This window comes from Dasypus novemcinctus, chromosome 17, assembly GCF_030445035.2.
Source record: "Dasypus novemcinctus isolate mDasNov1 chromosome 17, mDasNov1.1.hap2, whole genome shotgun sequence".
Lineage (NCBI taxonomy): Eukaryota > Metazoa > Chordata > Mammalia > Cingulata > Dasypodidae > Dasypus > Dasypus novemcinctus.
The window spans coordinates 13,822,468-13,848,354 of NC_080689.1; the positions used below are offsets into that span (position 1 = coordinate 13,822,468).

The window sequence follows — 25,887 nt, forward strand, 5'->3', positions numbered from 1 at the left end:
TGAATTGAGGGTTCAGAAATAGACCCTCACACATCTATGGACAATTGATTCTTGGCTGCCAAGTCCACTACACAAGGAGAGAAGAGTCTGACAAATGGTGGTGGGAGAACTGGATATCACATGCAAAATAATGCAAGAGCATCTCTATCTCACACCATATTTTTAAAAAATTAACTCAAAATGGATCAAAGACCTAAATAAAAGAACCAGGACTATAAAACTCCTAGAAGTAAACGTAGGGAGTTATCTTCAATATCTAGTGGTAGACAATAGTTTCTTAGACTTTACTCTCAAAGCATAAGCAATGAAAGAAAAAAAAAAATGGGACTACCTCAAATTTAAGGCTTTTGTGCACCAAAGGACTTTATCAAGAAAGTGAGGGAAACGGACTTTGGCCCAGTGGTTAGGGCGTCCGTCTACCATATGGGAGGTCCGCGGTTCAAACCCCGGGCCTCCTTGACCCATGTGGAGCTGGCCATGCGCAGTGCTGATGCGCGCAAGGAGTGCCGTGCCACGCAAGGGTGTTCCCCGCGTAGGGGAGCCCCACACACAAGCAGTGCGCTCGTGAGGAGAGCCGCCCAGCGTGAAAAGAAAGAGCAGCCTGCCCAGGAATGGCACCGCCCACACTTCCCGTGCCGCTGACGACAACAGAAGCGGACAAAGAAACAAGACGCAGCAAATAGACACCAAGAACAGACAACCAGGGGAGGGGGGGAAATTAAATAAATAAATAAATCTTTAAAAAAAAAAAAAAAAGAAAGTGAAAAGACAACCTATTCAAACGGAGAAAATATTTGGAAACCACATATCCAATAAGAGTTTAAAATCCAGAATATATAAAGAAATCCTTCAATTCAACAATAAAAATACAACCCAATTTAAAAATGGGCAAAAGACTTGATTAGACATTTCTCCAAATAAGGAACACAAATAACTTAAAAAACACATGAAAGGATGCTCAACATTACTAGGTATCAGGGAAATGAAAATCAAAAACAAAATGAGATATCACTTTGAAATCCACTATTAAATCCACTATTAAAAACAAACAAACAAAAAACTGCAAGTTTTGGAGAGGATATGAGAAATAAGAACATTTGTTCATTGTTGGTAGGAATGTAAAATGGTGCAGCCACTGTAGAAGACAGTTTGGCACTTCCTCAGGAAACAAAATACAAAATTAACATATGACCCAGCAATCTGTCTTCTAGGTTTATACTCAAAAGAACTGAAAGCAGGGACTTGAACAGATATTTGCACCCTGATGTTCATAACAGCATTATTCACAATTGCCAAAAGGGGGAAGCAATCTAAGTGTCCATCAACCAATGAATGGATAAACAAAATATGGTATAAACATATGATGGAATATTATTCACTGTAAAAAAGAATGAAATCCTGATGCATGCAACAATATGGAGAAATCTTGAGGACATTATTTAGAGTGAAATAAGCAAGTCACAAAGGGACAAATACTGTATTATTTCACTATGAAGAAATAATTCTAATAAACAAACTCGTAGAGTTAGAATCTAGAATATAGTTTACCAGGAGATAGATTGGGGTTAGAGAATGGGGAGTTGATGCTTAACATATACACAATTTCTACTTAAAGCTAATGGTAAAGGTTTGGAAATGGTTGGTGGTGATGGTAGCACATTATTGTGACTGTAATCAATAACACTGAACTGTTTAGGTGAATGTAGTTAAAAGAGGAAACTTTAGGATATATGTATGTATTATTAGAATACAAATTAAAAGACAAAACAAAGGGTTGTAGAACACAGAGAACCCTATTATAGATGATGGCCTATAGTTAATAGTACAAGTAGAAAAATGTTTTTTCATGAATTTTGGAAAATATATGACACTAATACAAGGTGGTAATAATAGGGTGGTATATGGGGAAAATACAATTAATGTAAGAAATGGGCATAGATAGAACTATTTTAATAATCTTCCATCAATTGTAACGAAGGAAACTACTGTTAAAAAATAGTTCAATTACAAAAACAAGTGTTATCATTAACAATAACAAAAGTTCCACAAGAAAAAGAGGTATTGATGGTGAGGTAGTGTATACAAATCCTGTATTTTATGCATTTTTGTTTTGTTAACTCACAACTTTTCTAATAAAAAATATAAAGCTAAGCCTTTCCAAGCTAATCCAGGTCTAAGTTCAAATATATTATAAATAACTATAACAAAAGGGCTCATTTTAGATATAAAATTAAAGACTTGCTCTGGTGGGAAAAAGATTATAAAAGAAGCACCTACTCTGGTTCATTGGACTGACCCACATTTGTTGGAAAATAGTTTAAACTGCATTTGAACTTCGTTAGACCCGTTCCCTATTATTGTAAATGTTGCACCTGTTTTCTATTGTAGATGTTGCAGTTCTGATAAGGAACAGCTGCTTGGTAGTTTCCAATAAATATGAGATGGAAACTAGGGTCGGGGCTCTCAGCTTCAGGAGCTGAGAGTCCTCTGGTCCCATCTTTATTTCCTCTCTTGTGTCTCTCTTTCTGTCCTTTTATTTCTTAAGTTCTGTGTTGACTTTCCTTTGAGTCAACCTATTACTGAGCTGGTTCTCAGTAAATGGTACCTGAACAGAGATTCTAAGGGACGAAGGATCACTTCAAGTGAAATAAATTTGTTGTAAAGGCACAGAGCCCCAAGAGGTTTAGAAGGCCTTCGAAGTCCTCAGTAAGTAAGGACACTCTCCGGTATTTTCACAGGGTTATGTTGGGAAACAGAGACAGTTCACCCGTATGTCTGTCTCTTGAAACAACTCAGGGTGCGAGAAGCCAAAGTGAGCCTACTATTTTAGAACTCTTACAGATTATTGAAAAATTCTGTTCAAGGTTCTCAACCTTGGGGAGGTTAGAATTAACTGACTGGGAACGAGTTGGTAAGGAATTTTAAAAAATTATATGTTCAAGGGGCTTCCATAATTTTGAGGAAGCTGATATACCTTCTCTTTCTCCACCCATTGCACAGGTGCCTGTAAATACCCAGCCTAAATTATCCTCTTTACAAAAGGAAATCTTACAGGCTAGAGTGGAGGGAAATCATGTTGAGCTCCTTGTGCAAAAAAAGGTTAACTCATGAATACAACATCCCACAAAGGCAAAAGTGCTGAATAAGATCCTTGTTAGTGAAATCATGCTTGTAAGAAAACTCTCAGTTAAAGTGTTAACTAAGATAAGGAAAATATTCTGGCAGAAACTCCTGCTGCCTACATGATAATGTGGCTCTGGGCGCTGATAGAATTGAGCCACTGGCAGAAGAGGAAAACATGGCAACACTGGTGTTCTCTTTTGTTTCCATGATAATTCTGATTGGGCCTATTTAGCCAAATTAATGAAATTAGTACAAAATTTTTATCAAGGTGTTAAAAGGAATTTTCAGTTTTGAATCAATAGCTTACTCCTAAACTTCAAGTCTCAGTGTAGTCTTAAAGAGAAATCCAAAAAATGTGTGTTACCCCTGTCTAAACTGCTAAATAAGAGCTTAACTGCATTTATGCTGCTCAAGTTATCCTAACTGGTTGTTGATTACTAATAAAGGTGTTTCCAAGGACAAGCTTGCCTGTTACAGGCACAGATTCCAGAAGAAATCTTAAAAGCAGTAAAATCTGATGAAAAATAATGGGTAGCTTAAACACAGCTATACCAAAAATATAAGAACTATCAGTCAAATTGTAAACTGTATGTTTCTGTTGGTGTGTTGTAATTGTTTTGTTTGTGTATTTGTTCAATGTCAGTGTATATTTTGATACCTACAGATAGTAATATAAATTTATAAATAAAAATTTCTAAGAGCTCTATTCAAATGTCCAAAAATTAAATAAACATTTATATTAATACATAAGTTTAAATGTTAAGATCTCTACAATAATAAAAAATTGTCTCTTCATAAAGTATAGTTTTGCCTGAATTAAAGTGTTTGTGGAGTTCTGACTGAAATTTAATAAGTTTGTTAAAAAAAATGTGTTTTGTCCTAAGATAAGATGGCTGGTTTTCATAAAATTAGAATGAACATATGCAGGATGGGACTTGGAGGCATGTGGCAAGGTGTAGAAAGTATTGTGGTAACTTTAGTTAAGGGAATATGTGCTGTGAAGGTGAAATTTGTCTTAAACTAATATAATTATAGTATGGTTATAAATAATTGTAAGAAATTTGTGGAAGCATTGTTTGAATTAAAGTGTCTAAATGGCTAAATCCAAGAAGTCATTAATAAACAAAACCTGAACTGAACATAATAAAAAGTAATTTTATAACAGGAGAACATGTTGGCAACTAACCTCCCTTGCCAACTTGTTTCTAGAAGACTGTTTCTAGTACTGCATGCTACTAGGTATTTGAAATAAAAATTATATTTGCATATAACCAAACTGAATCATTATTTTAACAGGTTTGTTTAGTGTTAATGGTAATTGTATGTTGTAAAAGGTTTGATTGGAAATGGTTTCCAAAATCATTTTGGTATGCAAAGTTAAAATGTTTTTCTTTTTTCTGTTAATGTGACAGTTTCTCAAGTATTCAAAGAGTATTTCTCCTAAATAATCAATATACAAAGAAAGTCTGTTTTATCAAAATAGCTTCTGGTACTTTAACCTTATCATTTCCTTGGTTTTCTAAAAAGAAACAAGTCATCACTTCTAAAGGAACATGATATTCAAAACTGCTTTCACAAGTCAGGTCCTGAAAACCAGCCCACATTCTCTGACCTGTAGAAAAGCCAACAATGAACTTTAGTAGTGCTTTCCCAAGGCTGTGTTGTTCATAGCCCAACCATCTTCCCTGGCCTGCTGCCAAAGAATCTGGCGGCATAGAAGAAATCTCTGGTGGAAACCCTACTGATGATCAGTAATGCCTTTTTCCAAAATTAAAAGAAGCATCAGAGACAATATTATCTTATCTTAAGCACCTAAAATAGGCAAACAACTGGGACAGGCTACAAGGTCCCTGCTGCTCTATTAAATTTTTAAATGTTGTTTGGGTAAGACAAAACTATACTCTCTGCTGTATTTGATAAAGTACAATGTTTGCTCATGTTAATGGCGTTTGTAACATTGTTGGAATACTAAAAATCTTTCATCTCTCACTTAGATGTGTTAATTGGAAAAGGTCCTTCATGGGACATCCAGCAGGCTGCTTTAAAAAATAAAGAAAAAGAGAGAAAAGGTAGATATTGACTTAGCTTGTGTATTGGATGTGACCAGCACTAATATTTGCTTTGGGTGGAGTTTGTGGCAAGGCAACATTCTAATTGAGTGCCCTTTGGGTTTTAGTTATAATTGTGGGAAGGTGACAAAAGTACAATATAAAAAAGCAGTTGTGTGCAGCATAGGAAACCTGTTGAAAGTCAAGGACTTAACCCAATAGGGTCTGGTCACTTTGAAGACTGCCATCCCTATCCTAGGGGTGGATTGTAAATACTAAAAGCAAGACAAAAACAATGGACTGTTGTGAATCACCCTCTTTGGGCGAGAGATCTGTGGAAGAACATCTGGGATGCCTGCCAGCAGTGACAGGTAACTGTCTATCACCTCCCTGCCCACTCTTCTAACACCCTCTCAGGACTGTTGAGGCAGATGCCTTCATGAAGATCCAGAGCCATACAATTGAGACTTGAGAGGAAGCAGAGTAGTTCCACTAGAAAGGCAAACATCATGAATACCAGACCTTGTGGTGCCTAGCCCAGCGATTCCAGCTACCTGTTATTCACCAACAGCTTGTGGACATCACCCATGAGTGTCCTTAATGCTCACTTCAATGACTGTAACATCAGCCCCCTCCTATTCTTGGAAGGGGCAAGGTGTCCTTTCACTGCTGTGGAAACTGCACTGGGACTCTTGTAACAGGCCAGCTATTGTTTTCTGCCTGGAAAATGAGTCCTCACAATGATGGACTAAGTTTAAATTCAAAACTGATTTGTGTCCCCAGGTCCAGTGAAGATGCTAAGAGCAGGACCGACGAAGGCATTGAATACGTGATGGACTTGCAACTGCCCCACAGCCCAAAGTGGGGGAGTAACAATTTGTCACTGCCTATGCCTTAAACTACACAACCTGGGGAAAAGGAGGTCATTTTTTATCAAGTACTGGCCGATATAGCCTCGCTGGTTGGGAATGTTAAGCTCATGAAAAATGAAAATCTATTCATGTCTGCTAGTTGGAAGTCTTATTGTTTATTGTTGTATAATCTGCAGTTATGGATTATGTATAAAATGCTTCAATACTAATCAGAACTTTAATGCAACATATTGTGTACTTAAGTGGTTTGATGAACTGTAGTGATATATAAATGTAACTTGTTGAATGTATATGTAAATCTCTTGTTTTAAATTTGAACAATCCTGGGACCGAATATATTGAGAAAAAATTTAATGAGTATTGTTCAAACCTAAAAGTGAAAATATCATGCAGGAAGCTTTGTTAATCAGTAAACCAATACCTTATAAGTCAGCACTTGTCATATTTCAGGAGCAGTGATGAGAACTAGAACAGTGGGCACACTGGACATATTTTAAATAAGAATTTATAGGGTACGTCCTGGGGATTATTGTGGTCCTTCCTGGGAATTCTGGCCACTTTCTCAGGAATTGACTCAGTACTTGCAAGTTGGCCTGTATAGTATCAATTTCATTGATATGAGCTCATTAAAAGGGACAATCTCTGGTCAGGTGAAGTCCCACCCTGGGAGAGGGTCCTCTGCACTTATTTTTAATTAAGACTCTGGTATTGGCTGCTGGTTCGGGGCTTCCCAGCCATGAGCTAGATGTTATAAAGCATTTGAAAGGCATTGTCTAGCAGACGTTTATTGGAATATATCTAGTTTTTGCGTGACCCCCCTATGTGTATATATTAGCAGTGATATTCCTTAGGAATCAGTGACACGTCATTTGCATAGCCATAGAGACAGTTTGGGCTTGGTTATTTCTCAATTACAAGCCCAAACAGCAGGCATCAGCATAACTGTGACAGGAATTGCAGGTGGATTACGATCCCTGAACCTTATGCTATGGATTACGAGTTAGGGAGGGGTCTTCTAGGAAGTATATTAAGTATTTATTCCTGTTTGTTTTGTATGTTGTCCTCAGATGCACCCTACAAACCCTCCAGGGATTAATACAAGAAACCTCCTGAGTTGTATTTATTACTCAGCAAAAACAAAAAGGGGGAAATGTGGGAAAATAGTTTAAATTGCATTTAAACTTTGTATGACCTGTTCCCTATTATTGTAAATGTTGCACCTGTTCCCCACTGTAGATGTTGCAGTTCTGATAGGGAACAACTGCTTAGTAGCGTCCAATAAATATGAGATGGAAACTAGGGTTGGGCTCTCAGCTTCAGAAGCTGGGAGCCCCCTGGTCCTATCTTTATTTCCTCTCTTGTGTCTCTCTTTCTGTCCTTTTAATTGTTAAGTTCTGCATCGGTGTCGCCTTCCCTTTGAGTCAAAGGTAAGCTGAGCTGGTTCTTGGCACATATTGGCTAACAGGGAGGTGGGAATTTTCAACCACCACACCAGGGAACCAAGAGGGTCTACAACTGCAAGCTGGAGCATTCCATCCATCAGCCTTGTGGGGTCTAAGCCTCCTCTCTAGTTGGGGGCAGAGTGGGCATCGCCATCCCAGGGTCCTCAGGATGGAGGAATGAAATATGGATTAGAGTAGACTTGCTGGTATTCTATTATAGAATTATTGTGACTCTAGCAATGGACAAAACTGTATCATTGATGTGGAGACAGTGGCCATGGGAGTTGCTGAGGGTAGGGAGAGGGAAGAAGAGGTGTGATATGGCTGCATTTTTGGGACTTGGATTTGTCCTGAATGGTATTGCAGGGACAGATACAGGACATCATATGTCCTACCATAACCCGCTGAATGGCCTGGGAGAGAGTGTAAACTCTAATGTAAACCATAATCCATGCTGTGTAGCAGTGCTCCAAAATATATTCATCAAATGCAATGAATGTGCCACACTGATGAAAGAATTTGGTGACGTGGGAGGAGCAGGGAATGGGGGTATATGGGATCCTCATATATATATATATATATATATATATATATATATATATATATATACACACACATTTTTTTATTGGTTCAGATTTTTTTTCATTTTTTTTAATATTACATTCAAAAAATATGAGGTCCCCATATACCCCCCAGCCCCCTCACCCCACTACTCCCCCCATAGCAACATTCTCCTCCATCATCATGAGACATCATAGAGATGTCTCTGAGCATCGCTGCACCTCATGGTCAATGGTCCACATTGTAGCCCACATTCTCCCATGTTCCATCCAGTGGACCATGGGAGGACCTACAATGTCCGGTAATTGTCCCTGCAGCACCACCCAGGACAACTCCAAGTCCCGAAAACACCTCCACATCTCATCTCTTCCTCCCATTCCCCACACCCAGCAGCCACCATGGCCACTTTCTCCACACCAATGCCATATTTTCTTCATTTACCAATCACAATAGTTCATGAATAGAATATCAGTAAGTCCACTCTAACCAATATTCTATTCCTCCATCCTGTGGACCTTGGATTGGTTGTGTCCATTCCCCATCTATGACAAGAGGGGGCTTGGATTCCACATGGATGCTGGGTGCAATCCTCCTGCTTTCAGTTGTAGGCACTCTTGGCTCCATGGTGTGGTGGTTGACCATCTTCAACTCCATGTTAGCTGGGTGGGGTAAGTCCAATAAACCAGAGTGTAGGAGCTGAAGTCTGTTAAGGCTCAGGGCCTGGCTAGCATATGGTCAGTCCAGAGACTCAGATCCCCTGGGTATATATTAAACCCCAGCACCAACAACAATTCTGGTAAAGTAAGAGGAAAGACTTGTGAAAAGGGATCACATCTGAGTCCAGCTCCATCACACAGAAACACCAACTCCAAAGAAGGGCCAACTGGCATGGCACTAAATTCCATCTGCCATGACCATAAAACCTGTGGGTCTCTGTAGGCCTCAGAAGAACCAATACCTGGGGTTGTACCTACTTTATCTGCCTCTGGGACTCTGCTCAGGTGTGCATAAGGGCAACCCCTCTGATAACTTCCTGGCTCTTTTTTAGAGATTCATAGCCATATAAACTCATTTGTTCTTTCCATTTCCCCCTTGATTTAGGTCAAAGAGCATTTTTAACTCCTGTTATTATATGTAGACAGAGATATTCTGCTGGTCTGAGTTGACCCTTTTATTCAAGGTCATTTTCTAGTTACATCATCAGCTGGTACTTGGTAGTAATCCCTTGGCGCTGGGAGTCGTGTCCCATGCTGGGGGGAAGGCAACGAATTTACATGCTGAGTTTGGCTTCGAGACTGGCCACATTTGAGCAACACAGAGGCTCTCAGGAGGTAACTCTTAGGCACACTGCTGCTCTAGGCCTTGTTCTTATTTCAGGTGCACAGGCTCACAAGCATTGTCATTAGTATCAGGGGCTCATTGTTGGACCTTCATTCTTTTTGGTCTTTGCCGTCGCACTTGGAGGATTGTTGCTGTTCCTTTAGGGACTGTGATAGAGCTCCCCTGGCTAGGACCTCAGCAGTCCCTCAGTTTTTGTTTTTAATTGTTTCCACTATGAAAATATCCAAACATTTTTATGTACCCTGGATATATGCCCTGTAGAACTCCCTGCCAACCATGTGTCCCCTGTCAATAATATCCCACACCAGTATTCCTCCACTGCCATTGTTGAACCTCTCTGTGATACAAAACTTCCTGAAAAGTGAAGCCCAATGTATTGCCAGGTTCCCTTAATAGTAAAATGGAATATAGCAATGAGTTTAAAGGTTAGATATAGAATACATATTAATTTGGAAAAATTCTACATCCTATCTTTTTCTTTTCTTTTTTCTAATTATTAAGCTTATCTCCACAAGAGTTTTAGATCACAGTAATTCATATATACAAACCTCTTATATATTTTAATGTAACATTTTGTATGATCTATGTATCTTTTAAAACTTAAAAATCTATTTTTAAAAAACCTAAAAAAGAACTAAAACAAAAGCATTTGTATCCACCCCTCCCCCCCCCAAAAAAATCAAGTGTACAAACACATAATCTTGATCTTTTTCCTTTGGGAAGAGGTTAACAGTTACATTCCACAGGGGAAAGTTGTTTCCACCTTGAGCAAACAGACATGCAAAAATTCACTTCTTAATGAAAAGATACAGAACAGGTATGAAGAGCTTAACATTTATTGTAGCACATGTAAGTGCATTACATTTTTACCATTCTGTCCAATAAGTTATTAAGAACTATCTCAGCATTTGGAAGCTCAAAGCCTCTGTGTCAAAAGGGTTAACCTGAGTAACCTATTAACAACTAAGCAGGTAATATATGAAAGGATAGAAATAAAGATTTGCAGCCTTTAGTAAAACCTTTGCAATGCCCTTAAAACAGATCGTGACTGGTTCTAAGCACGAAGTCTTAAGGACAGAGTGCACAGGGCACAACATCTGTGAGATCATGAGAAGGTAACTGTGGACTTCTTAAGAAGCCAAATGTCACTTAGAACTTAGAGCACTTTGGGCAGGCTTTGGTTATGGATATATATCATTGGCAGCCACAATAACATGCAAAATACTGAGTTTTGATAGCCTTACATTGGATCTCTAGACTCATGTTGTCATTGGTGATGTATAAAAGCCAGGCAGTAGTCCCAGGAACTCAAAATCATGAGGTGCTGAGAAGAATATTCTGGAATCTAAATCAATGGGGTTTATAGCTGGTATCATCCCCAAACCCTATTCTATTGACAGCCTGTGGAAGGAAGAAAGATTGTCAGCTGGGCCTCTGCAATGGCCTAAAATAAATTATACTGGTGCCTCATCATTCTTCTTGGCTTTGTCATATGTGTCCCTTTTGAGGGACCTCCCCAGTTAACCCTGCCCTAGGCATAGCCACAACTAGCAAGGCCTGCACCTCTGTATGCTTTGGATTATATCAGCTACCCCTAGCTTCTCCTAAAGCTCCTAGCTATTTCTTCTCCAAATGGCCCCTTGCTCTTCTGCATAATTAACTGGCAAGGCATGTATCTCCACAGGGCTTGGCTGATGAGGAGCTGCCCTGAGGGTTTCCAAGTGGCCCTTGCTGCTGCTGCTTTTCACACCATATAGATTAAACTACCAACTCCCAGAATCTACTGGAAAGCCTGACCCTCCCCTCTTGGTCACAATAAAGGCAAGTGTCCAGGACCACATGTGCCCTCTTCCACCCTTCCTCCAGGTATCTTTGCTGGAGAGTAGGTTAGGTAAGCCAGTCCCAGGCCCCTCTGCTGTCCTCATTCTCCTCTCTCCTTCTCCAGCACCTTTGATTTACTGAAGCTATCCTGTCATGCCTTGCTATCTGTGTTTGCATCTCATCACCCAAAGAACTTCACACAAATGATTGACACAATGAACAGAGTGATTTGATGTACTGACTGATAGCAGCCAGAGGGGATTGCCTTTCTGCTGCTCTTGTTTACTAATATGCTGTCCCAAGTGGCTCCACTGCTGGCTGCTTTGTTGGTGCTGCTTTGTGCTGCTTCACTTGGGTCTGCTGGGTATTGCCTCAGTTACTCTCCCCAAATTGCGGATCCATTAAAAGCCCGGGGACCTGCAGAGAAACATGGGCTGGCTCCCTGGAGATGGTTTCATTCAGCTACCTGCCTTCATAAGGCAAGGGAGAGGACAATGTGTCCTTATCACTCCTCAGAAAAGGAGAACAGGACTGGGCGAGACCAGTGCAAACTTGGTATGAAGGTATTAGCTCTTGATCTGAGAAGATACAGAGGCTCATATAAAATACAGGAGAGGCCGTTTCCTCTTAGGCCGTTTCCTCCTAGGTGTCTTAGGCCACCCAGGATAAGGACTGGTGGGTCTGCATCTGCCAAGTCAATGGAGACCCAAGCATGGCCTTGTTTTGAGATGGGGACCTCCGCTGGTCGCCTTGTCTGAGCTGTGTTGGCAGACCTTGTCCAAGGGTATGACACCATCCCCAGGTTCAGGGTTAGGAAGGTCTTCCCTGGCAGAGCACGTAGAAAGGGGCATAGTCCTCACGGGGATAACATGGCCCTGCTGGCGAAAGGGACACCAGGATCTGCCACCCTTATGCTGCTGCTGTCTTCACTGCTGCTGCTTATCATCCCCTAGCCCCATGGGCTCTGGGGGGACCAATCCTTGGCTGTGGACCCTAACCCCTCTGAGATCAATGGGGACACCCTGGAGAGAAGAGTGGCTGTTATTACACGGAGCACAGGGACTCACCCAAAATTTTCTGGCAATGACCTACGAGGTCAAACAAACCCCAAACAGGGAGAATACTGAAACTTAGATTCGGAGGGAAGCTGAGGAAGGGAGGCTAGGCATCATAGAAAGCAAATGGGGAGCAGAGGTTAGTTTAAACAAAGCCTTTAATGAGCTTAACAAGGGGCTGCGTTAGAAATGGACAGCAGCAGCAAGGGTGCGGGAAGAGAGTCCTGGGGCTGGACTACAAAGGGCTAGTTTGGACAGTTTACACTGGCTTTGCAGTTTTAAGGTTAGGGTGAGAGAACTTATATGGGCTTTGTAGTTCCATTTGTGTCCCTCAGATGTGGGCTGCTACTTTTCTATGATGGGAATGTTTAGGGAGGGAGCAGGAAATGTGCACCTGCAGTAAGAGGGGGAAGGGAGGGCAGAGGGAGAAGGGGATTGGACAGGACAGGAGCCCTGGGCCTACAGAAACAAAACCAGAAATTTTACCAGATTAGAAGTTCAAAACCATTCTTAAAGACTGTTCAGCAGGAGGAAGAAATGGTGGCTGACTTGTTGCTAAGGGTATTCAACACAGGGTCTGATTTATTAGTACCCTCCCCAGGAGATGAGGCCAATAGTCAGCATTGCCAAGGACATAGCACTTGGACCCTCCTGGCCTCTGTGTTAGGTTTATCCACAGCCACCAAGATACCACTACATTTTAAAGGAAGAGAGGCTGCCCCCTACCCAGGGTAAAAAGCCTGATAATGTAAAGGAAGGAAGGGACCTCCTGAAATAGAAATAGTGAAATAGGTATATCTCCTTTTATCTTTTAGTAAAAAAAATTTCAATTAGAGAAGTTGTAGGTGTACAAAAAAATCATGCATAAAATACAGAGTTCCCATATACCCCCTATTATTAACATGGGGCATTAGTGCACATTTGTTCCAATCATGAAAGAACAATTTTATAATTGTGCTATTAACTATAGTCCATTGTTTACAATAGGATTCACAGTTTGTGTTGCACAATCCTACATTTTTAAAAATGTTTATTCTGGTATCATACATATGACCTAAAATTTCTCCTTTTAATCACATTCACATATATACTGTTAATTACATTCACAATGTTGTGCTACCATCACCACCATCTATCACCAAAACAATATCATCAACCCAAATAGAAACTTTGGAATTTAAACATTAACATCCCATTCCCTACCTCCTCCATAGTCCCTGTAACCTATATTCTAGATTCTGACTATGCATTTGCTTAATCAAATTATTTCATATCAGTGAGATCATATAATATTTTTCCTTTTGAGTCTGACTTGTGATGTCTTCAAGGTTCATCCATGTTGTCACACGAATCAGAAATGCATTCCTTTTTAGAGCTGAATACTGTTCTACTGTACACATATACCACATTTTATTTACCTGTTCATCAGTTAATGAACATTTGGGTCACTTCCTTCTTTTAGTAATTGTGGATAATGCCACTGTGAATATCAGTGTGCAAATATCTGTTCAAGTCCCTGCTTTCAAATTTTCAAATATAGAGGTATTGGGAAACGGACTTTGGCCCAGTGGTTAGGGCGTCCGTCTACCATATGGGAGGTCCGCGGTTCAAACCCCGGGCCTCCTTGACCCGTGTGGAGCTGGCCATGCGCAGTGCTGATGCGCGCAAGGAGTGCCGTGCCACACAAGGCTGTCCCCCGCGTAGGGGAGCCCCACACGCAAGGAGTGCACCCGTGAGGAAAGCCGCCCAGCGTGAAAAGAAAGTGCAGCCTGCCCAGGAATGGCGCCGCCCACACTTCCCGTGCCGCTGACGACAACAGAAGCGGACAAAGAAACAAGATGCAGCAAATAGACACCAAGAACAGACAACCAGGGGAGGGGGGGAAATTAAATAAATAAATAAATCTTTAAAAAATATATATATAGAGGTATTGCTGGATCACAGGGAAATTCTATTCCTAACTTTCTGAATAACTGCCAAACTGTCTTCCACAGAGACTGCACCATTTTACTTACCCCCCAGGAATGAATGAGTGTTGTTAAGCCACCACATCCTCTCCAAAACTTGTAATCTCTTGTATTTTTATTTTGTTTTTTTTTGTTTTTTTTCTCTATTGTTTTAAATTTACATTTAAAAAATATGAGGTCCCCATATATCCCTCAATCCCTTCACCCCACTACTCCCACATCAACAACTTCTTTCATCATCGTGGCACATTCATTGCATTTGGTGAATACATTTTGGAGCACTGCTGCAACACATGCATAATGTTTTACATTGTAGTTTACACTCTCCCCCAGTCCACCCAGTGGGCCATGGCAGGACATACAATGTCCAGCATCTGTTCCTGCAGTACTACCCAGGACAACTCTAAGTCCTGAAAATGCCCCCACATCATATCTCTTCTTCCCTTTCCCTACCCTCAGCAGCTTCTGTGGCCTTTCTCTACATTAATGCTACAATTTCTTCCATTACTAATCACAGCAGTTCCATAGTAGAATATCAGTAAGTCCACTCTAATCCATACTCTGTTCCTCCATACTGTGGACCTGGCATGGTTATGTCTACCTCTATATTGAGAACGACATAGATTCCACATGGATGTTGGATGCAATTCTCCTGCTTGGCTCCCTGGTGTGGTAGCTGACCTTCTTCACCTCCCTCTTAGCTGGCCAGGGTAAGTCCAATAGACCAGAGGGTAGGAGTTGCAAGTATGCTGAGGCTCAGGGCCCAGCTGTCACATGGACAGTCCAGAGATTCAGGTCTCCTGAGTATACACCAACTCCAGTGCCAACAACAGGTTTGGTAAAAGTAACAGAAGAGGCATATGTAGAAAGGTCACATCTGAGTCCAACTCCATCACACCTAGGAACACAAACTCCAAAGTAGGGCCGACTGACATGGCACTGAACTCCAGAGCCATCTGCTATGACCATAGAACCTGTGGGTCTCTGTAGCCTTCAGGAGAACCAGTACGTGGGCTTGTATCTACTTTGGCTGTCTCTGGGACCCTGCTGAGGCTTGCATAAGAATGACACTTCTGAAGACCTCCTGACTCTTTTGGAAACTCATAGCCATATAAATTTATTTGTCCTTTCCATTTCCCCCTTTTATTCAATGTCAAAAAGCTGTTTTTAACACCTGATATTACATGTAGGATGAGATATTCTGCTGGTCTGAGTTGACCCTTTTATTCAAAGTCTTTTTCTGGTTACATCATCCGCTGGTGCTTTGTAGTAATCCCTCAGCGCCAGGGAGGTTCATCCTTGGGAGTCATGTTCCATACTTGGGGGAAGGTAATGCATTTACATGCTGAGTTTGGCTTAGAGAGTGACCACATTTAAGCAACATGGAGGCTCTCAGGAGGTAACTCTTGGGCACCCTTCAGCTCTTGGTCTAGTTCATATTTCAGGCACACAGACTCATAAGCATAGTCATCAGTATCAATGGCTCATTGTTGCACCATTCCTCTTTACTGGTCTTGGCCATAGCCATTCTAGTGGGTGTGAAATATCTCAGTGTGGTTTTGATTAGCATTTCCCTAATAGCTAATGATGTTGAACATCTTTTCATGTCCTGGGGGCCATGTGGGAACACACAGCCAAAGGCCTTGCTAGGTGTGTCCTAGACAACCCCCTAAAATTCATGGAGCACTGCAATGACAACCGTTTTACAAAACTTACAGAGATATCATTACTAGAGATGCCCAATGGTATTTAAAAGCCCATGGCAAAATTCCCCATCCTTTATGGATTGCTACTTTGGAGGGATACCCACCCTGGGCTTGGCCCCCAGCAATCACTTCACCAGCCCACAATTTTGCGACTGGAGAGAACTCCCTTCCAGACAAATTCACCACAGGTGTTCAATAAAGGACTTGCAGCACTGCTTGCTGCCCTGGGATTTAGATTCGGAATTATACCTGGCAGAGGTTGCCAAATGCCTGCGAGTGAGCTGTACCTTAAAGGCTGCTGAACTACAAGTCACAATCTTAAAATGAAAAAAAAAAAAAAATACCCTCCAGGCCAATCAACAGTGGTCAGCCATGATAGCTCGGCATACACAACTGGTACAACAGACATTGGGCCTCATGCAACCACAGCACAGCCCCCAAGCTCAAACGGTCTTTGAAAATAGACCAACATTGGGTTATCTGTTGGCTAAGGAAGAGATATCTGTGCTATGACTGCTGTGGCCTGTTGCATGTACATCAACAACTCAGGGCAAGTCCAATATAATTTTTAAAAAATGCAATGACAGAGACAAGCTGTTAATAATATCTTGAAAGTCTTTGTGAAAATGTGTAATTCCTCCCACACCCTCACTACCTACAAGTCTACCCAGGCCCTTTATGCATAGCTAAGTCCCACTATCTAGGGTTATTGGTTCTGCCAGGCCTTCCAATTACTAGTCACAATACTAGTATTAACTATGATTATGGTGCGATTACTTAGTCTAAGCATTTGAACTGTAACGAACAGCTTAAATATGTCCCTAAATATCTTGACTACTCAGGCCATAAACTTCTTTATAAACAATGTTGGAACACCACAGGATGGATTGTAATGACATAAGAGAAATTATATTCGGTGGCTCGTCATCCTACCTGGCTTAGTCCTAAGTTTCCCTTTGAGTGACCACCCCAGTTAGCCCTACCCTGGGCCTAACTGCAATTAGCCAGGCCTGCACCTCTGTATGGTTTGGGTGAGAAGAGCCACCTCTAGCTTCTCCAAATGGCTCCTGCCTCTAATCTTCAGAACAGCCCTTACCTTTCTGCCCTTTCACACTGCATAATTCTCTTGTAAGACATTCATCTCCACATGGTTTGAATGATAAGAAGCTGCCCTAAGCGTCCTCACTTAGCAAGGATCCTTGCTACTTCTGTCTTTTACACCATATAGCTTGAAACTGCCAATCCCCAGTATCCACAGGAAAGCACAACCATCCTCTCTTGGTCACAATAAAGGCACATGTACTCCTCTTTCAGCCTTGTCCAGGGACCCTCGCAGGAGCATGGGTTAGGTAAACCCTGGGCCCCTCTGCTGCCCTCATTCTCCCCCCTTCCCCACTCCTCTCCAGCCTTTGATCTACCAAAGCTGTCCTTCCAGGCATTACTGATGCTCTGGCTATCTGCTCTGCAGCTCATCACCCAGAGGACTTCCACATAACATGCAAAACAGCCTCCACCTGCACACATGAGTTCCCCATTTGGCATCCACCCAGGTCAGTACACACTCAGATCATCCCAGAGCAAGCTTTACAAACAGGACTTAGTGTTAAGGAATATATTCAACTTAAAAGGGAACTCTGAAGGTAAAATAATTTAAAGCGGTTTCTTCATAAATTAAATTTACATAAAATTTGAAAGGAGGCAAAAATCTCTACTTCAGGGATTTTCCTACTGGTAATTCAAGTGAGATCAAGGAGAAGTTTTTAAAAATAAAGGGCACAGGTTACTATAATACCATGCTCACTAATACTAGAATACAATTGTTAATAATTTCATCAAATTGCTTAAAGTCCCTTTAAAATAAACAAAATATTAACACAAATGAAATATTACATAGACTTGACACTCCTTTTTTCCTCAAAAGCCAAAAGTTGTGAGGACTTCCAGGAAGATGGTAGACTAGAAGACATGTGGCTCTCATCTCTTTCAGGAAAATAGCTAGAGGGAAGTGGCTGTGGCTCAATTGATTAGGCTCCCATCTACCATATGGGAGGCCCTGGGTTCGCATCCCAGGGTGTCCTTTTGAAGGCAAGCTGGCCGGTGCCATGCAGAGCTGAGAGCTAGCGCAGCAAGATGACCTAACAAAGGGAGACAAGCAGACACAGAAGAACACTCAGCGAATGGACATAGAGAACAGACAGTAAACAAGCCGAAGGGGGTGAAATAAATAATGAATTTAAAACAATAACAACAACAAAAACCCAGCTAGAGGACAGGCAGAAATAGCAGGGAAAAAATATTCTAGGGTTTAAGATAAAGAACCCATGACTTTGTTCCAAAAGTATGACTAAAATTGTAGTTTGACAGTAGTATCTTGGAGTCTTGCAAAGTGGAGACCTGACAGATGGAATCAAATTGAATTTTAACAATGAGTTCTGTAAATATCAATTTTTAATATGGAATACTGGGTAGTACTACGTATAAAGAAAAAGTAAAATCAGCAATTAGATAAACTGAAGAAAATGAAATTTAATTAAGGATCAGGTGAGCAGATACAAAGCTAGAAGCTCTGAAGGCCATGTTTTATCCTCTCTATCCAGTTATCAGCCATAGTTTGTGTAAAAACATTCCTGCCCATTATTTCCAATATTCTTTCTCTGAAAAAATAAAATGCATACAATTTGGGAAATGGGAGACTTATGTGTGTACTTTCTTTTCTTTTTTAAAGCTCTTTTTTTTAAAAAGAGATTTATGGTTTTGCTACATGCTTTGTGATTCCCTGAACTGGACTTTCTCCTCAACCAATTCCTATGATAGAGGATGTTTACAGGTGAGGTAGCAGGACATTTGGAAAAGAGAGATAGAGACAGGGGTCATGAGGATGGGCTGAAGTAATGGTACAAAAGTCCAGGAACTGGGAGCCAGAATTTGAAGCCTCCATCAAAGGTCATTACTGTGATGATGAATGGGTTATTGACTTTTATTCACCCCTGAATGGGTTATTGACTTTTTTTCACCCCTGTTAGACCTCCTCCTTCATACTCTATGGTTGTTTTCAAAAGCCACCTGAGAAAAACTAGGCAGACGCACCACCCACCCTCTGCACCCTCTGGCTTTATAAGTCCTAGGAAGTCATTCAGGAACATTCCTTACTTGTTCCTCACCTACCAACCCTCCAAACATATCTAGCCCAAGTCAGACTTTTTGGTTCTAAACTTAGACCCCAATCAAGTTTGGCGTTGCTGTGCTTAGTGCCTCCAGGACTTGGTTCTGAGTTTTCACAAACCAATTTTGGTGAACATCAGTGTGCTCCTTCTTCTGGCTCTGGAATTCATCAGGTAGGCATTGTCAGCTTTTGAAAAATCTCGCTCTGGTACCTTGATGAACAAAAGGGCTTGGGAAAATAAGGCACATTTAGTCACTAAAAAAAAAAAAAAAAATTAACACTTAGGGTTTGCAGACTTCAGCACTTGAGGGCTCTAAGTAAAATGCTTTAATTTTACCTAGAGTAAAAAACCACATGAGGCATCATCGGGAATGCCTTGAATGCCTTCATCAGGTCTTGGGTCTTTTTCACTAAGGAAATACCTTTAAAGAAATTTAACATTACTGAGGTGATTGTTTTAATGAGCTGAAAGGAGATGCTAAAGGATGGTCAGTGTAGCAGTTTGAGGTTATTTTATGAATCCCCAAAAGAACATCATCTTTGTAAACGCTTCTATTCCCGAGGGTGTGAGACTCTTGGCATTAAATTCATTTGAGGGTCCTTTGATTAGATTGCTTGATAAGATCATTTCAGGGCTTTTGAATGAACTATGTAAGTGATGCAGGATTCAGGTTGGGTCTCTGTCCCCTTGCTGGGTCTGATATAAACAGAAACACAGAGAGACACATACACAGGAAAAGGAAGCCATCATGTTTAATCCTGCCATGTGTAAGAGGACTAGAGGATTGGTTAAGCACAAAGCCCCAGGGCACTGGGCCCACAGAGCAGCTCAGGAGGAGAAGGTGAGTCTGCAAAGGTAGGCTGAGACCTCAACAGTGATCGGCGGTCAACTCGCTTTGCCACATGCCACAACAGAATCAACAGTAGTTGTTGACTATGGTGAGAAAGTACCTCATGGCCTTGGAACTGTAAGCTTTTACCCCAAATAAATCCCCTTTATAAAGGTCCATTTCTGGTAATTTGCATGGGCAGCCCTTTGGCAAACTAAAACAGTCACGTTTCATAACGTCATTGGGCTGTGCCAAGCAGAATAGAGAAGCTACCAGCAGGAAGGTGGCCTTCACTCTTCTACAAGGGGAATCCTGCATAGACATTTAGAGTTAAATCTCACAAGGCAGACGGACCAGGATTGAAATCTCAGCTTTATCACTTATCAGGTGAATGGCTTCAATGTTCTAAATCTCAGATTCCTTATTTGAGAAATGGGCAGTAATTTCATATAGTTATTGTAAGAATTAAATATAAAAATTTCAGTGAAGAGCTTAATACCAATTATACATTTAATAAGTTAATGCTTTTGTGTTGTTAATAATGTTAGTAAGCAAAATAGCCTGATTTGAAGAAAAAAGTTTAATGATAGTAGGGATATTCATTAGGGCAGGTTGGGACACCTGACAATAATCAAGAATGGTTTCAGAGACCATCTGAAGGCTCCCATCAAGAGATAGTATGACTGTGAATTATAACATCCCCTTCTGAAGTAGAATTAGAAAATCCATGTGAAGCAAATATCAGGTTAGAGAAAATGGCAAAAAAGCATAGCTGCATGTTAATTTTGGAATGCATTTTTTCTGAATGGCTATTTCATAATTTGGAAACAACTTTCAATGTCACGTGCTTTGTATATATTAAAATAAACAACCAAGACGTCAGCTCTGTTCTATATAAAATCTTCCTGTGAAGCCTCCTGGAGGGAAGGACATCAAACTGGCTTGGGACAGGCCAGACAGGGGAAGGTCCTGACATGCCTATTGCACATTCAAATAGATTTCCAAGTAGGCAATTGGGTATAAGAATGTGGATTTCAGAAGATAGAAGATATTTAGTATTGAGCACCTAGGCACTTAAATGTTTGAAGGTCAGGAAGAAAGCTCAGCAAAGAAACTAAGAAAGTATGGTAGAGGGGTAAGCATAAAAGCAGAAGAGAATTTTGTCCAAGAATCTAATTAAAACTGGTTTCAATAAGGAGAGTCAGATCAACTCTATCAAACAGTGATACTAGTGGGGCTAAGAGAATGGCCAAGAGCACGTCATTAGAAAATTCTAGGTAAATTCATAGATAAAAAGATCAAAGTAGTGAGGATAGGATTTTTATAAAACTTACTATATATATAATATTAAACTGAAATGAGAGGAATTGCTGGACTTTGAGTAAAAGTTCATCACCATGAACAATAATTATCCTCAAGGAACCCAGTAAAGTTAAGAAACAAGATTATAGGAAACATTAAATAGTTTGAGTGATGTTTCTTTTAAATTAGACATTCATTTTTGTTGTTATAATTTTTTGGCTAAATTATTGCTTTTACAATTGTATGTAATTTTAGCCTTTTAATCATAATTCTTAGTGATTCAGCCTTGAATCTCTATTTAAATGGACTAATGCTCATCAACCTTTGTCTTTTCACCATGGAGTCACCATACCTAATTTTAAGATGATCCATCTCTGACTTACTGGATTTCCTCATCAAATAGTTTTGTTGGTTTTTCAAGAAAGGCCAGAGGATGAATTTCCCAAATTTTTATAAGCTTAATCATTTTGTCTGTTTCGTTTGTATTTGAAATACAATGAAGCTGTATGTAAAATTCTTCAGCTATACTTTTTCTTTTAACATTTTGTAGACATTGCTCCACTGTCTTCTGCAATTAGGTATTGAAAATCTAAGACCAGCCTAATTTTTCCTCCTCATAAAAGACTTGCTTCACATAGAGGGCAATAGTTATTACAGAGATGAAGGCAAAATGTTGAAAATTTTTTCTGATGATATTTTTCATTTTTTTAAAACATCAATTTTTTTAACTTTATTTTCATTTTTTCTAAATTATTATATATTCTATTTCTAATCTTTTAACCTATTTCATTTTCCTATTAATTGAATCTGGCAATATATTAGACTTCATTTTTGAGGGCGATTTGGATCATAAAGGAGTTTCAACTATGGCAGGGGAAGAACACTGATATGGGTGCCATTGATGGGGGATGCATGCGTGGCAGGAAGTTCTTCAGGGCATGCATATAGCATATATAGATATGTTCCGATGTTTGTTGGGTATTGACATAGGGGCTAGAGTTTAACACGACAACTGAAGGAGTGCTGAGTTCCCATTCCGGGAAACTCTGTCACACTCCCCAATGGAGCAGCAACAATCCCCCAAGTACAAGGGCAAAGACCAGTGAAAAAGGAACGTCCAATGATGGGCCCTTGATACTGATGACTATGCTTATGAACCTATGTGTTTGAAATTTCAACTAGGTCTAGATCCTAAGAGCCTCCATGTTACTCAAATGTGGCCACTCTCTAAGTCAAACTCAGCATGTAAATGCATTGCCTTCCCTCCAGCATAGGACGTGACTCCTGGGGATGAATCTTTCTAGTGCAGAGGGATTACTACCAAGCACCAGCCGATGATGCAACTAGAAAAATACCTTGAAAAAAAGGAGGATATAGTAAAGACAAATGCGTTTATATGGCCACGAGACTTCAAAATGAGTTGGGAGATCGTCAGAGGGGTCATGCTTACGCACACCTCAGCAGGATCTCAGTAGTAGATACAAAGTAGATACAACTCCAGGCAGTGGTGTTTCTGAGGGCTACAGAGACACCCCAGACCTACAGTCATGACAGATGGCTCTAGAGTTCAGTACCTTGCCTGTGGGCCCTGCTTTAGAATTTGGGCTCCTGAGTGTGATGGAGTGGGACTCAGATGTGACCTCTCTATGCATGCCTCTTCTGTCACTTTTACTGAACCTGTGGTTGGTGCTGGGGTTGGTGTATGCTCAGGAGACTTGAATCTCTGGCTTGTCCATGTGCCAGCTGGGCCCTGAGCCTTAGCAGAGTTGCAATACCTATTCTCCAGTTTATTGGACTTACCCAGGTCAGCTAACAGGGAGGTAAGGATGGTCACCCACCACACCAGGGAACCAAGAGAGTCTACAGCTGCAAGTTGGAGAATTCCATCCATCAGCCATGTGGGATCTAAGCTTCCTCTCAGTTTAGAGGTGGAGCAGACATCTCCATCCCAGTATCCTCAGGATGGAGGAATAAAATATTGATTAGAGTGGATTTACTGGTATTCTACTATAGAAATCAGTGGCCACGGGAGTTGCTGAAGGCAGGCAGAGGGAAAAAGAAGTGTGATTTTGGGGCATTTTAGGGACTTGGAGTTGCCCTCAATGAAATAGCAAGGACAGATGCAGGACACTGCATGTTCTGTTATAACCCACTGAATGGGCTGGGAGAGAGTGTAAACTGCAATGTCAACTATAATCCATGCTGTGTAGCAATGCTCCAAAATGTACTCATCAAATGTAATGAAGATACCACATTAATGAAGGAAGTTGTTGATGCAGGAGGAGTGGGAGGTGTGGGGAGTGGGGTATATGGGAACCTCTTATATTTTTTAATGTAACATTTTGTATAATCCATGTATCTTTTTTTAAAAAAGATAATAAATTTTTTTTAAAACTTGCTTCTCCATGTTATTTGAGAAAGTAGCAGGATTTCCCCTAGGGAGGGCCAGACACCATAGGCAAGCCACATGATCTCATGAAATCAACACCCCCTCAGCAAGCCCTATCTGGGAATATATATAAATCTATATCCTCAATATAACATAGGCATACACATTTATAAATTCCCTAATCATGATTCCTCTACTCCTTTTATCTGAACTGATAATTTTCAGTTTACCTGTTACAGAGACTAAAAGTCTTCAGATTGTTCATATGCTGGTTGAGTCTTGAAATTTAGCACATATACAGTCAATTCCTATTCTCCAATTCTTCAGGCCTGTTCTGGATAACCAACAAAATGATGGGGATGGACCACCCCTACCCCCAGAACAAGAAGTATCTTCAACTGCAAAGGAAACAATTCCATTTCTCTGCCCCATAATATATCCCTTTTCAGCCCTAAATAGTCAGAGAAGACATTGTCCAAAACCCCTCAAGACTGAAGAATGAACGAATATGAGTTGGGGGGAGGGGGATATACCCATGGACCAAAGTAGATTTACTGTTATTGTAGCTGCTGAGTAACCTGTAACATTAATATAAATAATACATTTTTAAATTAAAAAAAGATATAGTGATATAACAATACCACCGGAAAAAAAAAAAAAAGGAAAAAAAGGACTGGCTTTTCCTGGCAGAATTAACATAGGAGTTTTTCTTTTTGACATTTGATAATTTTATCAAGCTAGTTCTTGAAATTGTTCTATCAGGCTCCTCTTGGACCTCTATCCAGACAACACTGCAGCCAAACTGAACTGCTTTATTTCCATGAGCACTAGCTACATTTCTTTAGTGGAAACTTTTTCCTCTTCTCCTCCCCCATCTAGATAAAACATATTCATTCTTCAAGTTTCACTCCAAATATCACTTCCTTCAGCAAAACTTCTCTGATCCCATCCCATTCCAGCTTCAAGTTTTGCTAATACATAGTGCTTCCATTTTCATGATCTTCTTCTCACTTTATGTAATCATTTACTTTTATTGAATTAGTTGACTAAAATTTGATTTAGTATTACTATGTCTGTGTTTATAAATGAACTGATTTTGGAGCAAAGTTTATTTGCCTTGCGCTATTTTTTCAACTTATTGGAACAACGTTTATAAAATTAAGATTATCTGTTCCTTGGTATTTTGGTATAACTCAACTGTAAGTCATCACACATGAGGTTTTTAAGGAGGCAGAATAACAAGAGGAAGAAATTAAGTCTTGAATATTAAATAAATGTCTTGTAAAGTCAAACTATTTTCAGTTATATTATTGGCAGTAGAACTAGTATTGTATTCTGAGTTTGTGCACTGCTGCAGAAAGCAAATGAGGATTATGCTAGAGTTATCAAGATTCATACCTTTTGGCATGAGATTAAGGTGATACAACTATAAGATCAAGGTGGTTATGCAAAGCCCTGTAATTCTAGACTTGAAATGGAAACATTAGTGTGAACTCGTTGTGTACTTCCTTTCATATTTTGAACTATGACCACTGGAAAGGCCTAGTTTTTGAAGATTCACTATAGAAACTACAACAAGAAATTCAACCCTAGAATGTCCCTCAAAACCACTGCTTTGATTTTTCTTCATGATCAGTCACATTTTTAACTATACAATAATTATACAATATAACATTTTGAAAATTATGAAGCAGTATATAACTATGATAAATAAGTATTATTTTAGCTAGTAATTCAAGAGGTAACATGGATTAGGAAAAGATTATTTGGGTTTAAATCTCAGTTCCAACAATTACTAGTTGTTTAATAATGTTTATCAAATTACTTAATTTATCAAGATCTCAAACTACCTCATTTAAAAACAGAAATAATAATAGTCTATTTTATCTGGTTGTTGTGAAAAGTAAATGAAATAAGTATATAAAGTATCTTGTTAATATTTTATATATGTTAGCTTTTATTTATATTATTCCAATTAATTAGCAGTAATTAAGATGATAACCCTTACTGTGAATCATGAAATATTTTATTTTATATAGGGTTGACTATATCAGACTCAAATTCCCAATGGCACAGAATTCAGAGAAAGCTCAGATTCCAGAAAAGAAATCATTACTAATGAATATACTGGACGTTGATGGGGTCCCTCTGCCAATAGTATCAAAAGAAATGTGGAATAAAATCTATAATTTCCAAGCCAAGCCTGATGATCTAATTCTGGCAACTTACCCAAAGTCAGGTAAGTGTATTAAAACATAAAACTGTTC

General features: G+C 40.0%; 1 protein-coding gene and 1 long non-coding RNA gene across 3 annotated transcripts in view; both read left to right on the forward strand.

Annotated features, from left to right (window-relative positions):
* Nucleotides 1-5,141: 5,141 nt before the first annotated feature.
* On the forward strand, nt 5,142-7,404 carry LOC131273853 (uncharacterized). The gene is made up of 2 exons (XR_009181020.2): nt 5,142-5,542; nt 5,955-7,404. It is a non-coding gene; the product is annotated as an uncharacterized lncRNA (long non-coding RNA).
* Nucleotides 7,405-19,049: 11,645 nt separating this feature from the next.
* LOC101434890 (sulfotransferase 1C3-like) overlaps nt 19,050-25,887 on the forward strand; it is a 37,868-nt gene continuing 31,030 nt past the window's right edge. Inside the window, exons 1-2 of one of the 2 annotated variants that reach the window (XM_004478410.5) lie at nt 19,050-19,271; nt 25,660-25,859. In XM_004478410.5, the coding sequence (XP_004478467.1) occupies nt 25,688-25,859 (172 nt within the window). In that variant the 5' untranslated portion in view covers nt 19,050-19,271; nt 25,660-25,687. The other variant, XM_004478411.5, reaches the window with a different exon arrangement.